This window comes from Oncorhynchus mykiss, chromosome 17 (genome assembly GCF_057628025.1).
Source record: "Oncorhynchus mykiss isolate SJ-2025 chromosome 17, ASM5762802v1, whole genome shotgun sequence".
Lineage (NCBI taxonomy): Eukaryota > Metazoa > Chordata > Actinopteri > Salmoniformes > Salmonidae > Oncorhynchus > Oncorhynchus mykiss.
The window spans coordinates 46,670,140-46,689,118 of record NC_143038.1 but is presented as its reverse complement, the minus strand read 5'-3'; the positions used below and the strand labels follow the sequence as shown (position 1 = coordinate 46,689,118).

Below are 18,979 nucleotides of genomic sequence, written 5' to 3'. Positions count from 1 at the left end.
AGTCTAAAAAAGTAGTGTTTTTAGGTGTTACTGCAGATATAGCTATATGCACCATTTTGATTTTAGTTTCAGGCGGAGAGATAATGTCATTCGTGCTGTGTTAAAATGTGCTTAAAATGATTAAAAGATGGCGATTGTGATTGAGTTGAATAGTGTTTGGGAAATAAAGATAGTTTTAAAAAGGTAGTGGTAATATTTCATTCAGCACAGAAATGTGTAGGTGGCGTAACTCACCCTGCCCTGAGGATCAATTTACCCAGGGTAAGTTGCGCCAAGAGACCACTTTTTTTGGACAAGCTATGTTTTCAAAACTGTAATGTTTACATGAATTCTGATTATTTCCAGGGATACACAACATCCTGAAATATATGTAGATATCTTTGTTAGAAAGAATACCATATTTCCCTTGACAGAGTGATGCTGAATGTAAAAAATGGCTCAACAGACCCCACTCTCCCCTAGAAAGAAAAGAGGTATAAAAAGGAATTCATTTCCATTTAGGTGCGTGTAACTCTGGTCTGAATTCCCCCCAAAGAGGGCATACTATTGTGTACACACACTCCTTTGGTACGCTCAGTAACATTTGTAACTAAGGGAGAAAGAGTAAATAGGGAAATGGTCATGGTCATGGTTGAGCTGTCATGATTCATACAACAGAAACCGGGGGAACTTGCAGTAGGTGCCATGGTCTACATTTTGACATTTTACAATTTAGTAATTTAGCAGAGGCTCTTATCCAGAGCGACTTACAATCTTAATTTCTTCTGTCAGTCATCATCATCTCTGTTTCCAATCAGTGTAGTACCGTCAAGCCTTGAGTAATTTTTTTTACCCACACCTTACATTTTGTATTTGTTAAATGACTAAATGCATAACAACTTTATTATTGGGGTAGGCTGTACTTAGTCAGCCTATTAGGCACAATTTAATAAAAGATAATAAAGTTATTGTTGTAAAAAGCACCACAAAATGAGTTACATTTTCTTTGCAATACATTGATACCCTTTCATCACTAAACATTCAATATTTTTTATTTTCAATAAACCTTTTTTTTTATTCCATGTCCTAGTTCAGTTTCAATGGAAGAAAGAAGTATTCAGTTGTAAACTGTTCTGCCATACAAACAGGGGAGAAGGCATTACACCAGACACAGGAAACAGAACACTGTGGGTGTCTGTGGTTTTCAGATAAGTGTTAGACTCTGACTTTGCAGAGAGATCTGCACAGTATTGTTGAAGGGTTGCCAGCTGCAGAATGATGTAGAATGACTTCTGTGATGTAGAAAGTTCGAAGCTCCACACAACAAACTGTATGTACAGTCTTTTCCTCATAACCACTAGTACTGTACTGATATGATACACCCATCAGTTGACTGAATGGTTGACTGTTACTAGCAACGAACTACTAGTTACTAACAAAATTGTTAAAAGGTTTTAAAAATGATTCCAATAAATGCAACAGTTGGACAATGGATGAAGATACGCCAAACTTTTTGAAGAAAATGTATCCATTATATATTGACTGAATTATAGCACATAAAACATTTTACTGGCAAGGACAAATAATGGAGTTCAGGGATTTTGGTGGGAAATTAGGTATTACATTTATTGTCAAATGTCAATATGTCTTAGAGTAGATGACACCTATCTATACATACTTTACATCGTTTGCGAGATCAGACATAGTATTACTATAATCCGAGTGTTCCTTTTTGGAAATTGCTTTCATTTTAGAGCATCTCTTTTGTAAACATTTCAAATGTATTCAATTCTAACTGTTATCAGCGCAGCACAAAATGTACACCCATCAAATAACGTCATCTTTCTTCTCTTTCTTGTGATGCAAGTGTCGAGACTATGCGTTTAATCTCAGACAAAGTTTAGCGTTCTTATAGATACAACGGAAATACAATGTTTTCCATTGAGCCCCTTTCAGCCATTACCGGGATGTGTTTGACAGGTCATTACAAACATTTCCACGGTCGTAACGTTAACGGGTAAAAACGACAGACACAAGCAAGAGTATGTAAGAGTCACAGGACTAAAATGAAAGCAATCAATCCAGCCAGATTTAAGTGACAAGTGGATTTTGCACCCCTCAAACACAGGAAATAGATGGTTGAAAAAGACAGATCCTCAGGTTCCTTTCTTCTCATAGGTGCGGGCGGGTCTAGGTGCAAGACTAAGGGTGTGTATGTATGTGTTTATGTGAGGCTGTGTGTGTTTATTTGGTTTGTTTAAATTTTGCCCCCCTTGATTTCTCCTGTCTTCTTGATGATGTGCTCCATGGCAGCCACCTCAGAGGTGTCTATTTCCACAGCTTCATACCTGGCCAGGATCTTCAGAATGGGCCTCAGCTTCAGCCACCACTCAGTCTTTGGGATACGGTGCCTGTGGAGGGAGGAGAGAAGGATGGAGTGAGGGGAAAGGGTGGTAAGGGAGTGTGAAGGAGGAGAAGAATAGAGTGGGATCAGAGAAAGAAAACAGGAAACAGAGGAAGAGCTGGGCTGGTTCAATGGTTCTGATTGGACTGACACATACTTACAAACAACAGCACTTACCTACCACTGCTCAGCATTAAAACACAGCTGAACTCAATGTGGAACACACGATGAAGAGTCACAAACAAGAGAGAGGAGAGAAAGAGATGGGAGGAGAGAAAGAGAAGGAGGAGACAAAGAGAAGGAGGTGTGGAAACAGAGTGAGGATTAGGACTTACTCAAAGTCAGTGTCTTCCTTGAGGGAAGCCAGGGGTTGGAAGATCAGGGATCGCCTTTTCATGCCCAGCACACAGGCAGAATCTGGTGTGTTAGCAAAGATACGACCTGGGGACACAAAGAGGGCTAGCATCAACATAGGAGGGCAGTAGCCTGGGTGGTCCTAGACCTGTCTGTATTGGCTTTATCCAGCTCATCTCTTATAGCAGGACAACAATAGTCATAGGAGTTGGATAAAACACCTATCTAGGACCAGGCCAAGGGTAGTACAGGTTGTAGAGGAACTGTGTGGTGTAGTTGTCGTTGGCATTAGAGTTCCTGTGGGCAGGAGGAGGATTTGCCTTCTTTGTGTCCCTTTGTGTCTCTTTTTGGCCAGGACGCTCTTGAAAAAGAGATTTTAAATCTCAATGAGCCCTTCCTGGTTAAATAAAGGTTCAATAAAAAAAATAAAAAAGATGGATAGCTTCTGAGGATGGTAGCTGACTCTATAGCCACTCCTATCGGTCATATCTTTAATCTGAGCCTAGAGGAAAGTATTTGTCCTCCAAATTAATTCCTCTACCCAAGAGTGGTAAAGTGGCCTTTACTGGTTCTAACAGTAGACCTATAAGCTTGCTGCCAGCTCTTAGCAAACTGTTGGAAATAATTGTGTTTGAACAAATACAATGCTATCTGTAAACAAATTACCAACAGACTTTCAGCATGCTTATAAAGATGGCCCTCAACAAGTACTGCACTGACACAAATGACTGATGATTGATTGAAAGAAATTGATAATGAGAGGATTGTGGGAGCTGAACTGTTAGATTTCAGTGGAGCCTTTGATATTACTGACCATAACCTGTTGTTGAAAAAACGTGTGTGTTATGGCTTTCAACCTCTGCCTTATAGTGGATTCAGAGCTATATATCTAATAGAACTCAAAGGGTTTTATTTAATGGAAGCTTCTCTAATGTCAAACACGTAAAGGGTGGTGTACTGCAGGGCAGCTCTCTCGGCCCTCTACCTTTTTCAATTTTTTACCAATGACCTACCACTGGCATTAAACAAAGCATGTGTGTCCATGTATGATGCTGATTCAACCATATGCGCATCAGCAACCACAGATAATGAAGTCACTAAAACCTTAACAAAGAGTTGCAGTATGTTTTGAAATGGGTGGCCAGTTATAAACTGGTCCTGAACATCTCTAAAATTAAGAACATTGTATTTTGTACAAAGCATTCCCTAAATTCTAGACCTCAGCTGAATTGGGTTACAAATGGTGTGTCTGTTGAACAAGTTGAGGAGACTAAATTACTTGGCGTTACCTTAGATTGTAAATGGTCATGGTCAGAACATATAGATTCAATGGTTGTAAAGATGGGGAGATGCAGGCTCTAGTTTTGTCTTATATTGATTATTGTCCAGTTGTGTGGTCGAGTGCTGCAAGGAAAGACCTAGTTAAGCTGCAGCTGGCCCAGAACAGAGTGGCACGTCTTGCTCTTCATTGTAATCAGAGGGCTGATATAAATACTATGCATGCCAGTCTTTCTTGGCTAAGAGTTGAGGAGAGAATGACTGCATCACTTTTTCTTTTTATAAGAAACATGAATGTGTTGAAAATCCCAAATTGTTTGCATAGTCAGCATACACACAGCTGACACACACACTCACCCCACCAGACATGCCACAAGGGGTCTTTTCACAGTCCCCCAAATCCAAAACAAATTAAAGAAAGCGTACAGTATTATATTACCATTATTGCATGGAAATCCGTTTCATCTCATATTGCTCAAATAAACAGCAAACCTGGTTTAAAAAAAACAGATAAAGCAACACCTCACGGCACAACGCCTCTCCTCTATTTGACCTAGATAGTTTGTGTATGTTTTGGTATTGATATGTAGGCCACATGTGCCTTTCTTTTTTAATTGATGTAGTACTGTCCTTGAGCTGTTCTTGTCCATTAGTGGTCTGTATTATGTCATGTTTCATGTTTTGTGTGGACCCAAGGAAGAGTAGCTGCTGCTTTTGCAGTGGGGATCCTAATAAAATACCAAATGATCCTCACCGTGTCTGTAGCACTCCTTCAGCTTGTCAGTCAGCCACAGGACAGACTTGGCTCCCATCTTGGTGCCAAAATTCCTGTCGAAGGGAGTGGGGGTTCCACCCTGGTCGTGAGCAAAGAGAGAGAGAGATGGTTAGAGAGATGTATTTCCATATGAATATATAGATTAATTGGTTCCTTATATTACCACAGGTTTAGAGTTGAGCCCATTAAACAGTTAGAAGAAGTGTCCATCAGACCTGTTGCATGTGTCCCAGGATGTTCATCCTGCAGTCGAACGTGCCCTTGCCCTCCTCTGAGTACAGGTTGTAGAGGAACTGTGTGGTGTAGTTGTCATTGGCATTAGAGTTCCTGTGGGCAGGAGGAGGATTTACAGTAACAAGAGAAACAAGAGAACGATAATGTCTGAGGGATATCAGACAGGATGTGTTTTTGAGGAGAGCACATCTACCTGAGAATGAGACCTCTCTTCACTGAGGTCTTCATCTTTTCTATCAGATGCACCACGTTCAGCTGCAACAAAACAATACAACAGATGATTCAACATCCCAATGTCCCCATTTTTTGTGCTTGAAATATAACACAGAATCCATCCATATTTGTTATTCTGTCAGTGTGCCCCCTGACCTCCAGGTCATGGATATGGAAAGGCTCTTCATAAATGTAGGCAGCGTCAGCCCCAGATGACAAGCCAGCCATGGTTGCCAGGTAGCCGCAGTATCCCCCCATGGTCTCAATGATGAACACTCTCCTCTTGGTGCCAGCAGCAGACTGCTTGATCCTGTCACAAGTCTGACAGAAAGAAAGGCTAGTATGAGGAGGGATGTGTGTCTTGGTATTGTCATATGTTAGGCAGGTAGCCTAGCAGCTAGCATAGCAGTTAAGAGTGTTGGGCTAGTCACAAAAAAGGTCACTGGTTTGAATCCCAGAGCGACTTGGTAAAAATATCTGTTGATGTGTCCTTGAGAAAGGCACTTAACCCTAATTGCTCTGGATAAGAGTGTGAGCTAAATGACTAAAGTGTGTGTGTCCCAGAAACTTTCTCCTGTCAGAGGAGGCAAATTTGATAATGAGGTGTTTTCTTGTATCCCAAATATGCCAGATATTGTTGTTGTGGGGAAGGCTGGAGGGAGGTGCATATTTTGGATGTGGGTTGCTCTTTTGACTCCTACATGGAGCAGACCTTTTGTTGCTAAGTTGCTGAAATACCATCTCCATGTGTCACGCCTGAACACCCTTAGTTATCAGTGCAAACTTGTGGTGCTGATATCTGGGAGTCTCGCCCATGTACATAGGCTGACTGTACGTGGCCTTCAGAATGCAGGCTTGCATAGGACAAAGGCAAAGTAGCTAACAAGGTAATGCTCTGTGTCAGCGGTCATGGGCAGCCTTGCTGTATGGAGAAGGTGCTTTTTATATCCGTCCAGTTATCTTTGTCCTTTGAAATGTTTGAATCCTTCTCGACTGTAATGTAATTTGTGGATTCAAATAAAGTATTTAGAATGTGTGTGTGTGTCTGGGGTACAGCATGTGTGTTTGTCTTACCATGGTGATGGTGTTGAGGGCGGTGTCAGCGCCGATGCTGAAGTCTGATCCGGGAACATTGTTGGAGACGGTGGCGGGAATGACCACCATGGGGATACACAGCTCCTCGTACTTCTCCCTGGCTGTTACCAGCTCCAGACCACCCAGATACGCCTGATAAGGAGACACACAATACCATGTATATCTGGACTAGGCATCAACAGACAAGACAATATTCATGATACTCGTTTTACAACTGTTGTGCTTATGTTCAATGAATATGTTCAATGAATATGTTCAATGAATATGTTCAATCAATATGTTCAATGAATATGTTCAATCAATATGTTCAATCAATAATGATTGGACAGTGGACAAGTGAACCATCCGAATACTCTCTGATCCAACCCCTCGATCCTCACCTCAAAGCCTCCAATGATGATCAGAGAATGAATGTTGAACTTGGCAATGTTCAGGCTGATTTGCTCAATGTTTTTACCTGGCAGGTTTCTACACAACAGAGACGAGAAACATTGAAAGTTAATTGTCAATAAAGGTTTCTGTTGTTCTTCGTAGGACCCTGGGTTCCTCCTAAACACACAACTGTGAGCTTTCCCTGGCCCTAAGCATTGGTGCGTGTGCTCTGTGGAGATGTCTCACCTCTTGGTACCGAGATTGGACCCTCCCTTCCCAGTCCATCCACCCACTTGAGCCCAAGTGATAGGCTCAATCTGAGGAAGAGGAAAGAGAGATTAGTATGGTGTGTGTGTGTGTTATTTGTGTTGATCTGTGCAGGTGGAGCTCAACTTGGCAATGAACTGATGTTCTTGATGGTGCCATTCATCTGATCAGATGTAAAATAACATACAATTTGTCCACTACAAGAAATCCTCAGGGGCATATTTCCTGGTGGAATGTCCCACCTGTCCGTTAGCCAGGCCATCAAAGCCATCGTGTATAGCCAGCATCTGGTGTCCCTGGATGAGACCAGCCCTGACAGCTGAACGCACTGCTGCATTCATCCCAGCACAGGGGGCGCCCACATTTACAATGGCAATATTGATGTTGCTCTGAGAGGGGGAGAACAAGACAGAGAGAGGATGTATTTTGGGTGCAACCTTATAATGCCTTCAAATGTGCAACCAGGTTGCCCAAATATCAGACCAAGATAGCAAGAAAAAGAACCTGATGAAAATGATACAGTTACTCACCTTCACTTCTGGGGGGTTCACGTGAGCCAGCATTTTGTATGTGTTCCAGTTATTCTGAAAGCTCCTACAAACAAGAAAATGACCAATGGTTTTCATCTCAGTACTTAGTCCAAATGACAAGCTAGCCATGGAAGGAAAGAAAATAGGCAAAATAAAGGCTCACTTTCCCCTGAGATTCACAGCATCTTCAAATCTCCCCTCAGCCATGGCTGCGGTCACATCTTTAGTCTGAGAGAGTGAGTGAGAGAGGGGGGGACAATAGAGAGAGGAAGACATTTTAAAAGACGATGTCGATAATATGCTTTCTAAGCAATAAGAGAGGAAATAATGCAGTTTGATTTGGCATAGGTATATAGCTCACAACTTGGACACACTCCATGAGCGGCAGCCTGATGGCCATGTTCCCAGAAAGACTGACAACACAGGCTGGAGTTTCTGGGGTGGCCTCCAACAGAGCCATCACAGCCTCCACACCCATCCTGCTACCCTGGGGGACGGAGGGAGAGAATGAATGAATGAATGAACAAAGGATCGATTATCATAGCATCATATGTAAATGTGCTATGTAAATGACCCTGAAGGTCAAGAAAGAGTAGACAACAGAGTAAAAACAATACCGGCACAGACAGACGGATTGACAGACACAAAGTGGTGACAGACAGATGGATTACCAGGATCCTGTCGAAAGCAGAGGGGGTGCCACCTCTCTGTACGTGTCCCAGGATGGTAGAACGGGTGTCGAAGCCAAGTTTCTTGGATACCAGCTGTACAGAGTGACACAGAGAGATTACAGCATCAGTCCTCTGTCAGATCAGAGCTAGATGATTGATCAAAGGTGATATTACCCTAGCCCCTTATAACCTTTACCATTAGGGGGATGAAACATATCGGACTCTGGCTGGGGGAATAGGGTGCCGTTTGGGACACTGCCTGTTTCAGTGGTTAGGGACAAATTCTATTGACTGTGTAATGCCATCGCTCACATTTTTGACTTGGTCACAGGTGATGGGTTTTTGCTTACGGTCCTGGGCTCCCTCTGCCATGATGATGACGTTCAGACGAGAACCACGCTCCCTTTGCTGAGAGGGAGACGGAGAGAGAACGTTGTTTTGTGTGTTATTATATGAGGAAGAGAGAGCGAAAACCAGGGAGAGGGACAAAGAGATAGAGAGGGTCAATCAGAAGAGGTGGAGAAAGGATAGAAGGATGGGGGGATAGAGGAAGCAGGAGAGGAGGTGTGGTACCGCAATCAGTCTTTTGCACAGATGCTCCTCCCAGTTGTCCTCTGGGGGCATCTCTGGGATGAACACCCAGTCAGCACCGCAGGCCAGAGCAGTCACCAGGGCCAGGTAGCTGTGAGGACAGACAGCAATGTTAATACATACACAAGCACGCACAGACACATGTGCACACAGATGCACGCACACACACACACGCACACGCATGCACACACAGTCAGGCACTCACCCGCAGTGTCTGCCCATCACCTCCAGGATAAAGGTCCTCTGGTGACTGTCAACATAAATATGTGAAAAACACAAGAATCCCCCCCAAAATCATGATTTTCTGATGCTTACAAATGACTTAATATTGGTGTGTGTGTGTGTGTGTGTGTGTGTGTGTGTGTGTGTGTGTGTATACCTCTGTGCAGTAGTTGTTATGGCGTCCACCACCTCTATGATGCGGTGCAGGGCGGAGTCAGTGCCAATGGTCATGTCAGTGCCACAGAAGTCGTTGTCTATAGAGCCCACCATGCCTACGATGTTGAGGTGAGAAGAACGCTTTGCCTCCTCCGCCGTGATCTTACCTGGTGGTGGACACACAAACTAGCAGTCAGCTCTCACATTTAATGTACTACTTGTAGTCCTATGTGGCTCAGTTGCTAGAGCATGGCCCTTGCAATGCTGGGGTTGTGGGTTCAATTCCCACTGAGGCCACACATATCAAATTGTATGCAAGCACTATTCTAAGTTGCTTTGGATAAATTAATTTTCTTATATGACTTGGATCCACAAGGAGGCATTAAAGTACAGTGTAAGGAGCCAGATATTTCAAAGACCATACAGATGCTTGGGCCTGTATTCACAAATTGTCTTGGAGTAGTAGTGCTGATCTAGGATCATTTTTTATAATGAATAATGACCTAATCCCCCTCTTAGGATCATCTAAAAAGTGACTGGGAGGGTTACATAAGTGTAGTGGGTTACATTATGTTTTATGGTAGTTGGGTGCTTTGGAGTGAAGGGTACTGGGTAATGTAGTCTTGTTGGTGGCCTAGGTATCTCACCCTGTTTGATCAGGTCAGCCAGCAGCTCGCTCCACTCTGTACGGAACTGGTTAGCACCAGTCAAGCTACCGTCACCACCGATTACACACAGGTTGGTGATGCCCAGTTTGACCAAGTTGCAGGCGGCCTTCAGACGCCCCCACTTCTCTTTGAAGTCCATACAGCGGGCACTGCCAATCACAGTGCCACCCTGAGACGAGACAACATGCCAACAGAACACATTCAGCTGGGCTAAATAAGAGGGAGAGATGGAGGAGGAAGTAGAGAAGGACAGGATGTGGGCTATAGGCAGAGAGGGATGAGAGAGATTGTGGTTCAGGAATAGTGTGTGTGAGAGCGAGAGAGAGCAAGAAGGAGAGAGACCAAGGGGGAGGGAAGGAGGAAGGGAAGAGGAGGAAAGGAGGGAGGTGAAACCCCAGCCTATCATTCTGAAGCCCATTAAATCCAGTGAACCCTGGCATTTGACTAGCTCCTACTGACTAGAGGGTCACTGATCTAGGACCAGTTCATGTTCCAGAGGATGGATCCCACCCTTTTCACTGAAAGGTTACATTTGGTTAGAAACTAAAGAAGAGTGAGGGGGGAGGTAATTGGATAAAGTGTGTGTGTGTGCCTGTGTACACGTGTGTGTATACTGTATGTGTGCTCACCAGCTGCAGCATCATAGACACGCTCTCCCAGGTGGCAGGTTTGATATTGTCACCTCCATCCACCAAACCCTGGTAACCCTGGAGACGAACACACAAACCTGTCACTCACAGTTACGGGAGAACCCAAGGTAACTGATGTGGCTTAGCTGACAGACCTTTACGGTAAGGTAACAGGCAAGGAAAAAGGAATATGAGGTTGTAAGAGGCTCATTCCAGATCACCTTTCTCAAATCCAGACCTTGCTGTCCGTAGCTCTGTTGGTTTACATCCTGTCCCCTCTAATAATTGATTTTGTATTATTCTATACGTACACTCCATTTAGTAAGATATGTTACATTTCGTATGGTGTGTATTCATTTGTGGATGTCCATCACCTATTTTGGATGATATGTTATGAATTATGATTCATTCCATATATTCCGAATTTACACATCATACTATGTGTTACAAATTTGAAAAACGTACCATATGTTACAAAATCTAGCTAGGTGGCTAATGTTAGCTAGCTAGCTAATGTTAGCTAGGCTAGGGTTAGGGTTAAGTTTAGGAGTTAGCTTAAAGGGTTAAAGATGTGGATAAGTGAAGGGTTAGCTAAAAGGGTTAAGGTTAGGGGAAGGCTTAGCTAAGTAGTTACAAAGTAGCTAAAAAGTAGTAAGTAGTTGAAAAGTTGCTAATTAGCTAAAATGCTAAAATTACCGTGATGAGATTCAAACTCACAACCTTCGGGTTGCTAGACATTCGCATTATACACCTTTCCAGCTACCCTACTTTCACTTTTGACTTGAGTAACCATCTGTCTAATGTAACCATACCAAACATAACATATCATGCTGATTTGAGTATCCCAGAAGTCTAGACAGTTTTCCACAAATTTTACGTTTTGTAGTAATGTTGAATAAAAACAGTAGTGACAGTGCTGAATAAAAACTTTGACACGAATTCACTCATAAAAACAGCAGCTCTTTGCTGTAGTCTTTGACAGTTTCTCTCAGGTCATGGTTTTAAAAGTTAAGAAAATTTCAAGTAGGCTAGTATCAAACTTTGTGATGGACTGGGTCGTGGAAGCTGTAGGCACTGTAATTTGAGCTATAAGATTGGCCAGCACAGTAGCCACACTGATTAAGCCACAGATCTCTCTGTTTGCCGGGTAAGCTGAGTTTGAATGAAATGGTTCAAAATGGGAACACTTTGCATACCCGGTGCGCAGGGCTTCTGAATCAAGTGCACCTACCGCCAAGAGCTCAAAAAAATAAATACAAAAAAAAATCCCTTTATATTGTTGTCTTTTCTACAGAAATGATTGGTGATCGACTAAGAATGCCTTGATTGCTCTAGACTATAATAATCAGAAAAAGGGAACAGTAACAGTTCTGGGCTAATGGGAAACATGAAATGGTTGATGAGACGGGGAGGACACAAGTCAGGTACTAACCTCATGAACGAAGTAGACTTTGGCCCCAGTGTAGATGCCCACTCTGACTGTGGCCCTCACAGCAGCATTCATACCTGCAGCACAGAGTGGCTGTTAGAACATCACTGACACAGTACCACCTGCACAGGTGGTTTTGAACTATGACACACAACACAGTGTAGCTGCTATGATTAAGTTGGCATGCTGTGTGCTACAAACTTGACATATGAATGATTTTATAGGGGATGCAGACAACTTGACTGGCTGAATCACCGCTTGGTTCCACAACTGCAGGGCACTCGATCGCAAGCCGCTACAGAGGGTGGGGCTGAGCTCCTTGCCATCCAGGACCTCTATACCAAGCGGTGTCAGAGGAAGACCCTAGACTCTTTCTGCTACTGCATGACAAGTGGTACCAGTGTCCCAAGTCTGGAACCAACAGGACTCTGAACAGCTTCTTCCCCCAAGCTAGAAGACTGCTGAACAAGACTGCTAAATAATTAATCAAATGGCTACCTAGACTACCTGCATTGACCCTTTTTGTATTAACTAACTGTCTTGCACTGACTCTATGCATACACACTGGACTCTAACCACACACTCACACATACTTACAAACAGACTGCCCAACAGACACACACACACACTAATAACATGCACACACATGCATAGAGACGCCACATACTCACACACACTTTCACACACGCTGCTGCAACAGCTCAGTTACCTCGTACCCCTGCACATCGACTCTGTCCTGGTACTCCCTGTATATAGCCATTTTATTTTTTACTTGTTATTGTTATTCACTGTGTATTTATTTATTGTGTCACTATTTATATTTGAATCTTTATCTTTAACTCCACATTAGTCCCTCCCTGAGTGACTGGTTTAGATGGAAGCTAAACGGGCTACATACAACAATTTCAAGATTTATTTCACATGACTGGGAATACAGATATGCATCTGTTGGTCACAGATACCTTAAAAAAGGTAGGGGTGTGGATCAGAAAACCAGTCAGTATCTCTTGTGAATACAATTTGCCTCCTGCAGTGTGAAACATCTCCTTCGCATGGCGTTGATCAGGCTGTTGATTGTGACCTGTGGAATGTTGTCACACTCCTCTTCAATGGCTGTGTGAAGTTGCTGGATATTGGCGGGAACTGGAACACGCTGTCGTACACATCGATCCAGAGCATCCCACATGTGCTCAATGGGTGACATGTCTGGTGAGTATGCAGGCCATGGAAGAACTGGGACATTTTCAGCTCAAAATAATTGTGTACAGATCCTTGCGAGCATTATTATGCTGAAACATGAGGTGATAGCAGCAGCTTAATAGCATGATAATGGGCCTCAGGATCTCCTCACGTTATCTCTCTGCATTCAAATTGCCTTCATTTGTGCAATTGCAATTGTGTTCGTTGTCCGTAGCTTATGCCTGCCCATATCATAACCCCATCGCCACCATGGGGCACTCTGTTCACAATGTTGACATCAGCAAACCGCTCACCCTCAGGTCAAGACCCTGGTGAGGACGACGAGCACGCAGATAAGCTTCCCTTTGACTGTTTCTGACAGTTTGTGCAGAAATTCTTCGATTGTGTAAACCCACAGTTTCATCAGGTGTTCGGGTGGCTGATCTCAGACGATCTCGCTAGTGAAGAAGCCGGATGTGGAGGTCCTGGGCTGGCATGGTTACATGTGGTCTGCTGTTGTGAGGCTGGTTGGACGTACTGCCAAATTCTCTAAAATGACATTGGAGGTGGCTTATGGTAGTGGACATTCGTGTAGTCAGCATGCCAATTGCACGCTCCCTCAACTTGAGGAATCTGTGGCATTGTTGTGTGACACAACTGCACATTCTAAAGTGGCTTTTTTATGGCCCCAAGCACAAGGTTCATAAGTGTAATGATTATGCTGTTTAATCAGCTTCTTGATGTGCCACACCTGTCAGGTGGATGGATTATCTGGCAAAGGAGAAATGCTCCCTATCAGGGATGTAAACACATTTGTGCACAACATTTGAGAGACATTTGTTCAGTGTACTTACACTTCATCATAACAAGTCAGAACCCCAGACGAAGGTTAAGGTAAACCATCACAATGTCTTGTATGCCCGTTAGAAACTACAATATATGACCAAAAGTATGTGGACAAGTGCTCAGCAAACATCTCATTCCAAAATCATGGGCATTATAATGAAGTTGGTTCCCCTTTGCTGCTATAACAGCATCCACTCTTCTGGGAAGGCTTTCCACTAGATGTTGGAACATTGCTGCAGGGACTTGCTTCCATTCAGCCACAAGAGCATTAGTGAGGCAAGACACTGATGTTGGGCGATTAGGCCTGGCTCGCAGTCGGTGTTCCAATTCATCCCAAAGGTGTTCAATGGGGTTGAGGTCAGGGCTTTGTGCAGGCCAATCAAGTTCTTCCACACTGATCTTGACAAACCATTTCTGTATTGAACTCGTTTTATGCACAGGGGAAGTGTCATGCTGAAACAGGAAAGTGCCTTCCCCAAACTGTTGACACAAAGTTGGAAGCACATAATCATCTAGAATGTCATTGTATGCTGTAGCATTAAGATTTCATTTCACTGGAACTAAGGGACCTAACCTGAACAATGAAAAACAGCACCAGCTAATTAATCCTTATCCACCAAACTTTACAGTTGGAAAGTAGCATTCTCCTGGCACCTGCCAAGCCCAGATTAGTCCGTTGGACTGCCAGAGGGTGAATTGTGATTCATCACTCCGGAGAATGTGTTTCCACTGCTCCAAAGTCCAATGGCAGCGAGCTTTACACCACTCTAGCCGACACTTGGCATTGCGATCTTAGGCTTGTATGCAGCTGCTCGGCCATGGAAACCCATTTCATGAAGCTCCCGACGAACAGTTCTTGCGCTGACATTGCTCCAGAGGCAGAACTGGGTTGTGAGTGTTGCAACCGAGGACAGACACATGTTACGAGCTACATTCTTCAGCACATGGCGGTCCCACTGGGTGACCTTGTGTGGCCTACCACTTCGCGGCTAAGCCGTTGTTGCTCCTAGGCGTTTCCACTTCACAATAACAGCACATACGGGGCAGATCTAGCAGGCCAGACATTTGACAAACTGAAAGATGGCATCCTATGACGGTGCCACATTGAAAGTCACTGAGCTCTTCAGTAAGGCCATTCTACTGCTAATGTTTGTATATGGAGATTGCATTGCTGTGTGTTCAATTTTATACACCTGTCAGCAACGGGTGTGGCTGAAATAGCCAAATCCACTAATTTGAAGGGGTGTCCACATACTTTTGTATATATAGTATATCTCTCCACTGTATCACTTCATTCTTACAGGCCCAGTGCAGTACAAAACTCGATTTTCCTGTGTTTTATAGATGTTTATGATTTTGGAATCATACTGTGAAATTGTGAAAATTAAGATAATGCCCTTTTAGTGAAATTTCAGCATGTTTTGGTGGGATGTAGTTTGGCCTTCTATGGTGACATCACCATGCAGTGAATTAGTTAATATACCAATATGAAAGAGAATTCCAAACATCTCAGCCAATGGGTGCGTTTGTAAATTGCCTCCAGTGTGTCAGAGTGTGCTTTTGGTCGTTCAGAAATTCAGAGTGTTGTCAGATTGCCTGTTCATAAATTCTGAGCATTTCGCTCTCGGCACGTTCAGAGCACACACTGGACGCTCTGACCGGAGGAGTTGGGTTGATCCAAATGTTCTGACCTCACAGCGGCAGTCAAGCACCCAAGCTAACTGGCTAAAGTTGGTTAGCTTGCTAGCTACTTCCAGATACAAATGAGAGAACTCACTCTGACTATTTTAAATCACCCTAGAAGAGCTGGTTAGGCGGTTTTAATTTTATCTAGAGTGTTAGTGACTGTAACTGTGCAGCTGGCAACAATTTAATAATTTTTTATGCCGACGTTTACTGACACAAGTCATATTCAACGGGTGTTGCGCGTTCGTAAATTCACCTATTATTCTGCGTTCTGGCACACTCAGACAAGTGTGCTCGGAAATCAGAGTAGATAGCCAGAGTGGATTTATGAACGCACCCAATAACAGTTAATTTTCTGTTTTCCTCTCCCCACTCAGACCACTTCCAGACAGTACTAGCAAAATTCTTGCTGGGGAAATGTCTGTTTTCACAGTAAGGTACTTAATTGTTACCCAGAAATGATTTGATATTGAGATAAAAACAGCTGCATTGGACATTTAACAGATTCATTGTCTCATTTTAGTGATTTTGCAGAACAAAAAAATTGTAATGTGTACATATACCAGTTCATCATAATCATTATGTAATAGGGTCCAGAGTTTTTTCTTGTGAGTTCACATGGTCAGGATGTATGGCTGATGGGGAAACATAGCATAGCGGAATAATGAAGAGCACTCCTGTTTCAGTGAACTAGCAGGGATCTGAAAGGGCAGACAGCGTGGGTGGGTAGGGCAGACCGGGTGGGTAGGGCAGACAGAGACGACAGGTATGGTAGGGCAGACAGGGTGGGTGGGTAGGGCAGACAGGGTGGGTGGGTAGGGCAGACAGGGTGGGTAGGGCGGACAGAGACGACAGGTATGGTAGGGCAGACAGGGTGGGTGGGTAGGGCAGACCAGGTGGGTAGGGCAGACAGGGAAGACAGGAAATGTAACTAGCTCACTGTCTCAACACACCAGCTCCACTCTAAAGGGCAACACATGTGGATAGTATTGACGTGCCAAGAGTGTCTCCCCTTTCAACATGATGGAGGGAGAAAAAGGTTTAGGTGGAAGAGGAGGAAGAGGATTGAGGAGGGATATGAGGGAGGGATAGTTCGGCCCACTTATCTCCTCCTCCTCCTCCTCTCCATGTCATATGACAAAGGTCACGCCTCTAAAATTAGCACCACTTCAAAAAATACAGAGAGACGAGAAGGAACGAGAGGGAAAGAGAGACAGCGGGAGGGAAAGAGAGGTAAATAGAGGGAAACATAAAGATATGGGTGAATATTTAAAGGACAGAGTAGCCAGGGTGTATGTACAGAATATGGGAAGAAGACAAGAAAGAAAAAAACATGAAATAAAAGAGAGAACAGAGAGAGAACCCTGAAAAGCAGCTAGCCAACTAGAGCTACTTAGTTGTTGGCAGACAGCTCCATAATGATGTAAAGTTCAGACAGGCAGACAGCTCCCTGACACAGGCTCCAATCAGAAGGTCATGTGGGGTCAGTGGCAGACATCCCAAAAGGTCAAAGGGGAGGTATTCATCATCCAGTTAAAGGTCAGAGGGAAGACTGTTGGGTGCATCCCAATAATCTTTCCTTTCTCCAAAAGTGTGTGCATGTTCACTTTCCTTCCTCGATTTCAATCGAAATGATTGGTATACGGAAACTCCCTCTACCCATGCCTACACCAATCCAATAATTTCACATTTTGGGGGAGTAGTGAAAGAGTGCACACTTTAAAAGGAAGGAGAGATTATTGGGACGCACCCACTGCAAATACTCTGGTGACCCTGGCAACCTCCTCGGATGGAAGACTTCACGTTGCCCTTTTTGAGCGTGATAAGATATCTCAGTGACAACCGAGAGAAGGGGTCTCTATGTGAAGCTAACGTATGTTCAATAATGTGATATCACAGCCACCAACACGATATGAACTTTCAATGTCAGAACTCCACAATCATTACAGTTTATTCGGCCGTAGTGGTGGCTGTGGCAAACTGTGTGACTGGAACTGTGACTGAAAACAAAACGTCAACACAGTTGAATTTCAAACCACACAAATAAGAGGCATGTTTTCTATTAGTTATATGTGCTGTGACTCATCTGACTTTCAACCAAAATGTGTGCATTTCTGTAGTCCAGTCAGTCTATGCAACACCCTTAAAGTCCAGCCATAACTTCAGACAACACAAATTATGTTTATAAATCACTTCTTACTTTACCTCACTACACTCCACTGTTTCCCTAGTCCAAATTCATTGACAAGCTCTGAGCATGAATGGGAATTATGGGAATTGTTGACATAAAGTAATATCTCATTGTTTGCTGCCCCCACATGGGAACTGTTCCCACAGACCTATATAACTGGCCCGGCTCAGCCACCTGCTGCTTACCAACAAGCCTCTGGGCTGTCTGCCCTTCCTTGGACTGTCTGCCCTCCCTTGGACTGTCTGCCCCTGTAACTGGTACTTCCCCCGAACAGTCCCTTGGCACCCACCTGCCCTGGTCCGCCCAGCCCCACTCACCCTGAGCATCGCCTCCAGAGGTCAGCACGGCGATGGAGCGGCCGAAGCCCATCTTGCTGTGGTCTTTAGGGTGTGCCATGGTCCTGGAACTGCCTGTGACCAGAAAAGGGAAGGAAGGAAAAGACAGCAGATAAGAATTAGCCTTGATCCTGGTAGCCCTGCTGTGTATGGTATAGTGCAGTAGAATGTCACTCTCTCTCCTCTCCCCTCACTCTCCCTGCTTGGCTGACTGGGAAAGTGACTGGATGGGACAGTGGGACACAGTTTATCCACCACCCTGCTTGGCAGGAATCTGATGCATGCGCGTGATGAGAACACACACACACCCTATCACTCGCACACACACTTGCGTGCAAACGCGCACACACACCTCTCTTCACTCTAAACTAATTATAAAACTAACCACCGTCACAGCCTATGCCTTCATACAAATAAATAAGCTTGGTCGGCAGCAATCACAGAATAGGCTGTCCAAGGCTACACCGAGCCTATCAATACACAGCATGGATGAGAGTTTGTTAGAATAGAGATCTTCGTTGAGAATTAACTTGAGAGGTTACTGTAATGAGAGTGTGCGGGAGTGTATGAGAGAATGCATGTGTACCCTCAAATCAAACTCCTATCAATTGAAGCATAAATGTACTGTTTCTCTTTTGATAACTTTTCGTAAAAACATTACAGCAGGTAGAAATAAAATCTTTAACATATTCGAAATGCATGCATAAATACAATACTCCCACAATAGACATCATTTAGTATTCTAATTTTCCTAATTGCTAACTAACTAGATAGCTAATGCCATGACAAATGCATTACATCAGATGTTGCTATGTACTGGAAGAATCAACTAAGTATCTCACCCTGTCACACCCTGATCTGTCTCACCTGTCTTG

The 18,979-nt window shown here is 43.8% G+C and overlaps 1 protein-coding gene across 1 annotated transcript; it reads right to left on the bottom strand.

The window, feature by feature from the left end:
- Positions 1–1,578: 1,578 nt before the first annotated feature.
- On the bottom strand, positions 1,579–18,422 carry LOC110494332 (ATP-dependent 6-phosphofructokinase, muscle type). The gene is made up of 22 exons (XM_021569297.3): positions 18,087–18,422; positions 11,871–11,944; positions 10,439–10,516; positions 9,789–9,978; positions 9,143–9,308; positions 8,969–9,013; positions 8,746–8,854; positions 8,485–8,580; positions 8,173–8,265; positions 7,863–7,988; positions 7,665–7,729; positions 7,502–7,565; positions 7,214–7,360; positions 6,951–7,021; positions 6,713–6,800; positions 6,312–6,464; positions 5,394–5,558; positions 5,218–5,279; positions 5,006–5,117; positions 4,770–4,869; positions 2,719–2,824; positions 1,579–2,390 (listed from the first exon to the last, which is right to left on the bottom strand). The coding sequence occupies exons 1-22, from the start codon at positions 18,163–18,165 to the stop codon at positions 2,237–2,239; spliced, it is 2,343 nt and encodes a 780-aa protein (XP_021424972.2). The 5' UTR covers positions 18,166–18,422; the 3' UTR covers positions 1,579–2,236.
- Between the last annotated feature and the right edge of the window lie 557 nt (positions 18,423–18,979).

Coding starts and splice junctions, on each gene's coding strand:
- LOC110494332 (XM_021569297.3), bottom strand. CDS start 18,165: ATGGCACACCCTAAAGACCACAGCAAGATGGGCTTCGGCCGCTCCATC. Junction 10,517..11,870: donor AAGTCTACTTCGTTCATGAG/GTTAGTACCTGA, acceptor GTTCGTCTCCAG/GGTTACCAGGGTTTGGTGGA. Junction 2,825..4,769: donor GAAGGAGTGCTACAGACACG/GTGAGGATCATT, acceptor TTGTGTCCCCAG/GTCGTATCTTTGCTAACACA.